The following is a 9,414-nucleotide window of genomic DNA, read 5'->3' as shown; positions in this document are numbered from 1 at the left end:
CCTGTTCCCCGAGCACTGCTGTGTCCCCGCTGTCCCCGCTATCCCCCGGGAACGCCTCTTCCCCGAGCACTGCTGTGTCCCCGCTGTCCCCCGGGAACGCCTCTTCCCCGAGCACTGCTGTGTCCCCGCTGTCCCCACTGTCCCCACTGTCCCCCGCGAGCACGTGACCCTCGTGCGCACCCCTCGCGCCCGGTTGGCCACACCCCCCCGGCCCGTTGCCGGACGTGACGTAACAGCGCATTGAGGGCGCGGCGTGGTGACGTCACGTCGCTGTCATGGCTCCGCGGCGTCCCGCCGAGCTGTACCGGGCGCCGTTCCCACTCTACACCGTCCGCCTGCACCCACGGCGGCCCCTCGCCATCACCGCCGGCGGCGGGGGCGCCGCTAAGACCGGCATCCGCAATGGCGTGGTGCGGGGGAGCGGGGAACGGGGGCGTGGGGAGAGAGGGGCGGGTGGGAGGCTGAGGGGTTTGGAAGGGCCCGGCGGTGTCTGGGGCAGCTCTGAGCGTGGCCGGGGGCTGAGCGCTTTGGGGTGCAAAGAGGCTCGGCGCACGTGCGGGGGCAGAGTGGGGGGCCTCGGGGAGCCCCCGCGCGGGGTCCGGCGGCGGCCGTGACTGAGTCCTCCCGCCCCGCAGCACTTCCTGCAGCTGGAGCAGATCGGGGGGCAGCTCAGCGCCTCGCTGCTGCACTGCCACGACACCGAAACCCGCGCCACCATGACCATGGCGCTGGCGGGGGACGTCATTGCGGCCGGGCAGGATAACAGCTGCCACATCCTGCGCTTCAGCCTGCAGGAGCCCGAGGGTCCGGGCAGCGCCGGGAGGGACGGTGAGACACCGGTTCACCGGGGGTCGGTGTGATGCACTTGCCCTTAAGTCTGTGGTGTGTTTTGAGGTTGGCCTTGAATTCCCCGTCTTGCCTCCCCTGGGTGCTGTGGGGAGGGCTGAAGGATGTTTTAGAGATGAGGCATTCTGTGAACAACTGCATGCCCACCCTGGAACTCCCCTGTGCCTGCCCTGGATCCCACTCCCCTCCACCTGTTTTGGGTGCTATGGGGCAGGATGTGGAGGTCTGTGGGGTGGCTTAGGGATGGGGCACTGCCCTGAACCTCTGCATGCCTCTCCTAAACCTGCTTCTCTGTGCCTATCCTCGTTGCCATGGCCAGTTTTGGGGATGGAGCACTGCCCTGGAGCCCCTCTGCATCCCCCCACCATGCTCCCAGATGCTGTGGGCAGAGTGTGGGGGGCTGTGGGATGCTTTGGGGATGGGGTACAGCTTTGGACCTCCCATGCCCATGCTGGATCTTCCCCGTGCCTGCCCTGGGTGCTAGAGTGGAGGATGTGGGGAGCTGGGGATCTGTGGGGTGGCTTGGGGATGGGGCACTGCCCTGAATCCCTCCACCCCTGCCCTGGACCTGCCTCATGTCTGTCCTGAACCCACCTCCGTGTGCCTGCCCGGGGTTCTGTGTGGAGCTTTGGGGACTGGATGCTGTTTGGAACCCCTGGGACCTTCCCCTTGTACCTGCTCTGGACCCTCCTGTGCCAGACCTGGGTGCCGTGGGGCAGGCTGTGGGGAGCTGTGGGGAGCTGTGGGATGTTCTGGGGATGGGCACTGCCTTAGACTCCCTGTGCCACCCGTGCCCGTGGCGTCGCCCTGTCAGGCCCGTGTCCCGGCCCGCAGGCAGCGGTGACAAGGGCGTGCGGCGGCGGCGAGGCCCCGGCGGGGGGGGACAGGGTGACACGCAGAGTCGGCCCCGTGAGGTGAGGGTGGAGAGCCTGCAGTGCGTGCGCACCGACTTCAGCCCCGACGCCCTGCAGAAGGCTGTGCGCTTCAGTGCCGATGGAGCCCTGCTCGCCACCGGCGGAGCTGATGGCTTCCTGCGCCTCTGGGAGGTGGGCACGGGGGCTTGGGGGCACAGGGGGAGCTAGGGTGGGCTGCAGGGCCGGGAGGCACAGGAGAGTGGAGGTGGGCAGCTGGGAGCAAACATGGGTGTGGGGGAGCCAGGGCAGGGACAGGGAGCTGAATGGATACGGGAAGCTGGGGGGACATGGGGGAACCAAGAATGGGCATGGGGGAAGGGAGGTGGGCACAGTAGATTGAAGGCCAGGCATGGGAGAGCCAGAATGGGTGCCAGGGACCAGGGTGGGCCTGGGGAGCTGGGGCAGGCACGGAAGAGCAGAGGCCAGCATTGCTGTGCCAATGGCAGCACGTGTTGGACAGGGATGGTCGGATCGGTAACTTGTGGTTACACAACGCTGCTCCCCTCTGCACCTGCCTGGGGCTGCAGCAGGGCCTGGCCTGTGCCCAGCACCCACACCAGCTCTGCCCCTGCAGTTCCCCAGCATGAAGAAGACGTTGGAGTTCAAAGCCCATGATGGGGAGATTGAGGACATTGCACTGGGCCCTGACAACAAGGTGAGTGTCAGGTGGTTCCCTGGCTCCCTGGCCCTGTAGGAGAGTGACTTCAGACCCCTGTGCTGTGTGTGGCAGGTGGTGACAGCGGGAAGGGACTTCCAGTGCTGCGTGTGGCAGCAGGACCAACTAGTGACAGGGTTGTGCTGGCACGAGAACCTGCCTGGCATCCCCGACAAGGCCTATCGCTACCAGGCCTGCCGGTGAGGGCTGGGGATGGGGCTGGGGGGCAGATCACAGGGCTGAGGTTGGGACCCCGGGTCTGGGTGGGGGGATGGGGAGGGGCACTGGGGCTGGGGATAGGGCCAGGGGCATGGGGTTGGGGCCATGGTCATGAGGGCTGGGGCTGGGCCATGGGTCAGGGGGGTGGGGAGGGGCCCTGGGGACTGGGATTGGGCCACCCCTGGGGAATGGGCCCTACTGGGTCTGTGGGAAGGAGTCTCCTGGGCTCTGTTGACAGCTGTATGGGGAGGGGGCTGGGGCCAAGTTTGGGTTGGGAGAGAGGTGGTGGTGAGGGGCTGAATCCCATATGCCCCATGTCCCCCATGTGCCACTCTCCCCTGTGGCAGGTTTGGGGCCGTGGAGGGCAGTGCTGGGGCGCTGCGGCTCTACACAGTGCAGGTGCCCCACAAGCGGGAGCGCCGCCCCCCACCTTGCTACCTGACCAAGTGGGATGGGAAGAGCTTCCTGCCACTGCTGACGCGGCCCTGTGGCTCCGAGGTGGTCTCCTGCCTCTCCATCAGGTACCCGATGGCCAGTGGGTGTGGGGTGGGGGCTGTGGCAGCCCCCACTCACTACCCTCCCCCCACAGTGATTCAGGCACTTTCCTGGGGCTGGGCACAGTGACGGGCTCCGTGGCCATCCACATTGCCTTCTCACTGCAGGTGAGTTGGGGCAGGGGGTGTGGGGCAGCCCTGGTGGCCCCCGAATGGCCCCTCACCCCTCCTGTACCCCCAGAGGTTGTACTATGTGAAGGAAGCCCATGGCATTGTGGTGACTGACGTGGCCTTCGTCCCTGAGAGCCGACCCGGGCGGGAGCTGCTGGGGGACCATGAGGCTGCCCTGCTCAGCGTGGCTGTGGACAGCCGCTGCAAACTGCACCTGCTGCCCACCCGCCGTACGTCTGGGGGATTGCCTGCGGGGCTGAGGTGCCTCTGCTCCTCTTCTGGCATGGGACTGTTGCAGCCTCCTCTCACCCATTTCTGCCCCACAGGCTCCCTCCCTGTCTGGCTGCTGCTGCTGCTCTGTGCCGGGCTCATTGTGGCCACCATCTTGCTGCTGCAGCTTGCCTTCCCAGGCTTCCTGTAGCCCCCTGGCCCCTGGAGGGACACCCTGGCACCCCCAGCTTCGGCCTACCCCACACAGACTGTGAAGGACATGAGGGACCAGCTCCAGCCCCACTGCCCCCGCTGGTGCTCGGGGAGCAGATGAGGGGCTGGGGAGCCATGCAGGGCTCCATCCCTGTGGGACTGTGCTGGCAGCAGTGCAGGGCTGACCCCGGGACAGGGGGGACTCCTGCCCCAGGAGAAGAGGGTCCTGTGGCCCCCCGCTCTGCTGCGGCCATTAAACTGGAGCATGAAGGCAGTGTTGTCCTTGTGTGCTGGGGGAGTGGGGCCAGGGCTGAGGGCATCGCACTGGTGACACTCTGGGACAGTGCATGCCTTCAGGGGCCTGTCTGTGGCACAGCGGCTGCCTGGAGCCCCCAGGGCTAGCAAGGCCCGTGTGTACTGGCACAGACCGGCCCAGGCCCTTGGTGGTGCTAGTGTGGGAATCCAGCGGGTCAGTGATGCCCCGTGCTGGGCTGGCCCGGCTCTGACCGGGACCATGGGTGGCTTAGGGGGGTCTCGCCCACCGGGATGGCTCCTCCCCTGCTGTGGCCCAGTGGCCATCCCTGGCTCCGGTGTAGAGGGGCCGGATCCCGGTTACCCCTGGCACTGTCCCGGAACGTCCTGCGTGGGGCTGAACCCCCTCCTCCCCCCGAGCTGGGCAGGGCAGGGCGCAGGGCGGGCGGGGCTGCTTCTGGGCCCGGTGGCACGGCCGAGACGTGTCGGCTACGTGGCCCCGGGGCGGGGCGGGCAGCACCGACACGCGAACGGCGCTGGGTGAGTGGGTGCCGGGGGGCACCGGAGGTACCGGGGGGCACCGGAGGTACCGGTTTGGGCGTGTTGGGGGGGTGCATTGGGTGAACAGCGCCAGCTGGTCCCACGCACTCTGTGTTCCCCACGCTGCCCCTCGCACCCTCCCGTTCCTGCCAGCGTGTCCCTGCCATGCTGGAACCGGGACAGCTCCCGGAGCCCCCGCCCCTCTCCCAGCGCCGGGTTCCCACGGCCCTCCCACCGTCCACCCCACCGAGGCCATCCCCCGAGCCCCATGTTCTCGTCCCGCCGCAGCCCGAGGTTGGAGGATGAGGAATCTGCCGGTGATGGTGATCCTGCTGCTGGGGTCAGCGGCGTGGGCTGCCCCCAGGGCGGGGGTGAACAGGTATGGGGGGACACAGATACGGAGGCAGTGGAACGGGGGGACATAGGTAAGGCAGATGTGTGGTGTTTTCATGGGTACAGGGGCACAGGTGCAGGTGGAGTACAAGGGAGCAGATGGGCATGGGGAGGACATGACTGTGGGCAAGCACAGGGGTCTGAGGGAGGAGTGAGGAATGGAATTGATGGGACTGCAGGGGCAATGGGTGGGGGGTGTCAGGCTGGGGTGGGCAGCCCCCCAGGGGCACGAGTAACCCGCCTGTCTCTTGGCCAGGGCTGAGCCCCCCATGGCCACAATCATGGATCCATATCCTGACCCGCTGTGCCTGGAGTCGCCTGCACTGCTGTGAGTCACTGTCCCAGGGAGCCCCTCAGCACCGGGACCCCCACCATGGCTTGGGGCTGTGCGTTGGGGATGGGGGGGGCACAGTGATGGGTGGGGGGCATGGATAGTGCCCAGCTGGCCATGGGGCAAGGTGAGCCATGTGGCCAGTGCAGTGCTGCGCACCCCAGCTCCACTTCCCCCAGGCTGCTGCAGAGTGCAGTGCGGAGCCTGCGCCTGCTGGAGCAGGACATGGAGGCCATGACACGGGAGAAGGGTAAGGCCACCGGGGCAGTGATGGGGGTCTGAGAGGCTAGGGGCTCAGGGACCCCAGCCCCACAGCACCCTATGCCCCACAGCCCTGCTCTACCTCTTTGTGCTCCATGACCACGACCAGAGCAGGCACCTGGATGGGCTGGAGCTGCTGCAGTTACTCAGCACAGTGCTGGCACAGGCTGGGGGGCAGCCAGACCCTGACAAGGTGGGTCTCATGGGGGTGGCTCCTCATACCCCTCTGAGCCCCTGGGCCAGGCTGTCACTCTGTCCCCCATCCCCACAGGTGGCTGCACTGGTGGACCGAGCCCTGGCAAAGCAGGACCTGAATGGGGATGGGCTGCTGAACCCCTCTGAACTGCTGGACCCCCCTGAGGTGCTCTTGCCTGGCCAGGGCCAGGGACCCCCAGGGCAGCCCCCCCTGGAACTGCAGACAGGGGTTGGGACTGTGCCTGGGGTGGGCACAGAGATGCCCAGGCAGGACTTGGGATTGAGAAGTCCAGGGCAGGCGGCCACTGACACTGGAGACCCCCAGACTGGAGCCCCTGAGGATGGAGCCCCCAAGGTGGAATCCTTCAAGGTGGAATCCCCCAGTGCTGAGGCCTTGGAGGCAGAAGAAGCCCCTGAGGCCAAAGCCCCCAGTACTGATGCCACGGAGGAAGAAAAAGCCCCTGAGGCTGAAGCACCTGAGGGGCAGACAGCCCCAGAATGGAGGGACCATGGGGAGGGGTAGGCAGTGGGGGGCTGCAGGATGCAATGGCCTGGCTGCTCCCTGCCCTGCTCAGGGCACACAGTGGCAGGGGGATCCCCCATGGCCAGGCTGCTGGGGCCAAGGAAGACTGGGGTCGTGTGGTCTCCCCTGTAATGCATTGGATGGAGAAATAGAAGGACTGCTGGTGGCCTTGGCCGTGGTGAGTGCATCCCAGGGGCAGTGGGACCCCAACCAGGGCAAGGGGGCACAGCTGGGGCACGCAGGAGGCAGTAGTGGTGCATGTGGGATTTTATTGTGGGGTTGCTGGGTGCAGTGGAGATGTGGTGTGCCTGGGGGGTGTGGAGGTCTCCAGGTACAAGCTCAGACAATGCCATCGAAGCCCTGGATCCCACATTTCTTGCCCGCGATCTGGCAGCCAAAGGTGAGGGCATCCTGCAGGGTTCTCCCTGGGGATGGGGCCCAGGATGAGATGTGGCCATGCCGTGGCCCTGCCATGGCCATGCCAAGCTGAACCGTGGCCACGTTGTGGCCCTGGCATGTCTGTGCCCACCTTCTGCAAGCGCAAAGATAACAGCAGCATTGAAGGTGTCCCCGGCCCCCAGCGTGTCCACGAGGGTCTCTGGGGGGAAGGCGTCCGAGTGCACCAGCTTCCCGTCGGGCCCCATTGCATCAGCCCCCTCCTCAGCCCAGGCGCAGATCATCGTGGCCCTGGGGGAGTGTGAGCTGGGTCTGGGGTACACCATGTGCCCCCCGGACCCCCGGCCCCTCTCAGATACCCCCCTACCCTGGCTGGATGCGCCCCCGCAGCCCCCTCAGGGCCTCGGCGGCCGATTGGTACCCTAAGTGCCGAGCCAGGTCCTTGCTGATGAACACCTGTGGGAGAGGGGCTGGGGCGCGGGGCAGCCCCCGGCACCGCCAGCCAGGTGGGGTTAAACCTGTGCCCCGGTGACATCCCCAGACCCCGCCTGAACTCCCAGACCCCGTCTGCCCCCTCTGACCCTGACCACATCCCGACTACAACCTCAGATCCTCCCGTGTCCACCACGGGTGGGTACCAACCACACCCCCAGACCCCGCACCCCTAGATGCAAACCGCCCACCCCTGCACCCCCGAGCCCTGAACCCCTGCACCAGGACTCCCAACTCCTGCTGGGCCCCGGCCCCCCCAGATCTGACCACGCCGCTCCCGTCCCGACCCCGCCTCGTCTCTTGGCCGCGCCCCCGACAGGTGATCCCGTCCCCATCGCACGGCCCCGGTACCGCTCCGCACCACATGGCCCCGCCCCATCATCGGCAGCAGCTCCTCCCGTGGCTTCTCCACCTCCACCGAGATCCAGACCCGCCGCCCCGGCGCCGCCGCCCGGTTGTGCCGCTCTACCCGCTCCAGCATCGCCCCCTGCTCCGCCGCGTTCCGGGCCTGCAGATGTGGGCACGGGTCCGGCACCACGGGAGGATCACCAACCCCGGGAGGCCTCTCGGCCCCGGGGATGCTCCCCCATTGGGGATGTCCCCCAGAGCGAGGGATTCTCCCTGGTCCCGGGTTCACCTACAGTCCGAGGGATTGACCCCAGCGCCGGGGATCCCCCAGATCCTGGAACCCCCCGAGAATCGGGCTTACCTCGAAGTGGATCCACTTGTATTGGGAAAGGTCGACCCGCTCAAAATCGCGGGCTGTCACGTCAGGCAAGTTCCTGTAGGACAGAAGCCAGGTGGGAGATGGGGTACCATCAGCCTGGCACGCGGCCAGGGCGAAGGGCAGTTCCAGGGGCCGTGGAAGGCTCCATGCTACCAGGACAGAGGTCCTGGGGCAGGCACTGCCCGGGTGAATCATTAATGATGGCGCCTGGGACCCTGAGCTGGATTCGAAGGGCAGCGCAGTGGTGGCCAGGTTGAGGCAGGGGGGTCAGCAATGCCTAACAGCCCCTGACCCTTCAGCACGGCTGATGGAGCCAGGTGTCCTCATGGGGCCGTGCCGGCTGTCCTGCACTCCAGAGTGTATGGCTGTGGGGAGATATCACCACCAATCCTGGCAGCGGCACCGGAGGTCACTAAGGGCTGCAGGGACCATTGGTGATGACAGTGTGTGCCGGATTACAGCGAGTTGCCCCATCTGACACTCTGTACCCCCGGCAGGCAGCGTAAGGGGCCCATGAACCCGAGCTGGCACAGCCCAGCGCTGCCCATGGGCAACGGAGCCGGGACTGCAGCCCTTACGTGTCGTGCAGGACGATGGTACGGGAGCCGCTGGTGGCGTTGACGATGCAGCAGGCGCAGGGCATGTCCCCGCGGGACTGCCAGGCCACGTGCGTTATGTCCACACCCCGGCGCTGGAAATCCGCCGCGATGAAGCTTTGGGGTACAGAGAACGGGATGAGGGGCGCCGCGGGAACGGGCGCCCCGGCGGGCGCTGGTGGTGATGGGGAGGTGGACTGGCAACGAGGGAACCGCGGCCGCGCCGTCGCGCCGAGGTTCGAGGCCGGCGGCAGCAACACGGAAAGGCCGATGAAGTGTCAGGGCTGGTCGGCCCGGTGCCCCGCCAGTGGGGAAGTCCCCGCAGCCCACTTACTCAGCGGCAGGGCCGGGGGCCAGCGAGCCCACGAAGGCGCAGGGGGCTCCCAGCAGTGACAGCACCGTGCAGGAGTTGGAAGCGTTCCCGCCCCGCTGCCAGCGCTGTGACACGCACCTGCGGGGGACGGGAGGTTGCGGTGGGCGCAAGGCCGGTTTGGGGGGCACTGGAGGAGCCCCCCCGTTGCCGGTACCTGATGTCGGAGTCCTCGACTGGGAAAGCCTCCACCACGCTGATGATGTCCAAGCACACCAGCCCCACGCACATGATCCGCCGCTGCCCCGCCGCGCCGCCCGCCTCGGCTGCCATCCCGGACCGCTGCGGTGCGGACTGGGAACGGGACCGGGACCGGGACGGGGACCAGGACAGGGACAGGGAGCGCACCGGGCACGGGCACTGCCTCGGCCGCGCCCCCTCGCCGCACCGCCAATCAGAGCTAGCCGCCGGGCCGGGCCCTCGGTGGGCGCAGTGAGAAGGGGCGGGATGGCTGCGGGAGGCGGCGGGACACGGCAGCGGGGCCAGGGACGGACGGACACGGACACGGACACACGGACACATGGACACGGACACACGGACACACGGACACACGGACATGGACACACGGACACACGGACACACGGACACACGGACACACGGACACACGGACACACGG

At 67.4% G+C, this 9,414-nt stretch overlaps 3 protein-coding genes across 5 annotated transcripts; 2 read left to right on the top strand and 1 right to left on the bottom strand.

Moving 5' to 3' along the window:
- Positions 1-219: 219 nt before the first annotated feature.
- PREB (prolactin regulatory element binding) lies at positions 220-3,996 on the top strand. Its single transcript, XM_085057311.1, has 9 exons — positions 220-410; positions 636-828; positions 1,681-1,892; positions 2,335-2,415; positions 2,491-2,615; positions 2,982-3,155; positions 3,224-3,296; positions 3,370-3,529; positions 3,626-3,996. Exons 1-9 carry the CDS (start codon positions 276-278, stop codon positions 3,718-3,720), a joined length of 1,248 nt encoding a protein of 415 aa, XP_084913437.1. The 5' UTR covers positions 220-275; the 3' UTR covers positions 3,721-3,996.
- Positions 3,997-4,141: 145 nt separating this feature from the next.
- CGREF1 (cell growth regulator with EF-hand domain 1) lies at positions 4,142-6,404 on the top strand. 2 transcript variants are annotated; one of them, XM_085057312.1, is made up of 6 exons: positions 4,142-4,514; positions 4,803-4,893; positions 5,164-5,235; positions 5,418-5,488; positions 5,571-5,692; positions 5,771-6,404. In XM_085057312.1, the coding sequence occupies exons 2-6, from the start codon at positions 4,817-4,819 to the stop codon at positions 6,215-6,217; spliced, it is 789 nt and encodes a 262-aa protein (XP_084913438.1). In that variant the 5' UTR covers positions 4,142-4,514; positions 4,803-4,816; the 3' UTR covers positions 6,218-6,404. The 2 variants fall into 2 exon arrangements, with proteins under 2 accessions (XP_084913438.1, XP_084913439.1); XM_085057313.1 differs by having other exon boundaries at positions 4,458-4,514; positions 4,725-4,893.
- Positions 6,405-6,469: 65 nt separating this feature from the next.
- On the bottom strand, positions 6,470-9,143 carry KHK (ketohexokinase). Of its 2 annotated transcripts, XM_085057308.1 has the most exons (8): positions 8,956-9,142; positions 8,763-8,879; positions 8,411-8,545; positions 7,815-7,887; positions 7,467-7,613; positions 6,981-7,069; positions 6,747-6,904; positions 6,470-6,642 (listed from the first exon to the last, which is right to left on the bottom strand). In XM_085057308.1, the coding sequence occupies exons 1-8, from the start codon at positions 9,069-9,071 to the stop codon at positions 6,557-6,559; spliced, it is 921 nt and encodes a 306-aa protein (XP_084913434.1). In that variant the 5' UTR covers positions 9,072-9,142; the 3' UTR covers positions 6,470-6,556. The 2 variants fall into 2 exon arrangements, with proteins under 2 accessions (XP_084913434.1, XP_084913435.1); XM_085057309.1 differs by lacking the exon at positions 8,763-8,879 and having other exon boundaries at positions 8,956-9,143.
- Between the last annotated feature and the right edge of the window lie 271 nt (positions 9,144-9,414).

This window comes from Lichenostomus cassidix, chromosome 3, assembly GCF_008360975.1.
Source record: "Lichenostomus cassidix isolate B80296 chromosome 3, HeHo_3.0, whole genome shotgun sequence".
NCBI classification, from domain to species: domain Eukaryota; kingdom Metazoa; phylum Chordata; class Aves; order Passeriformes; family Meliphagidae; genus Lichenostomus; species Lichenostomus cassidix.
Note: the sequence above shows the minus strand (reverse complement) of the source record. Positions and strands in the feature narration are given on the sequence as shown.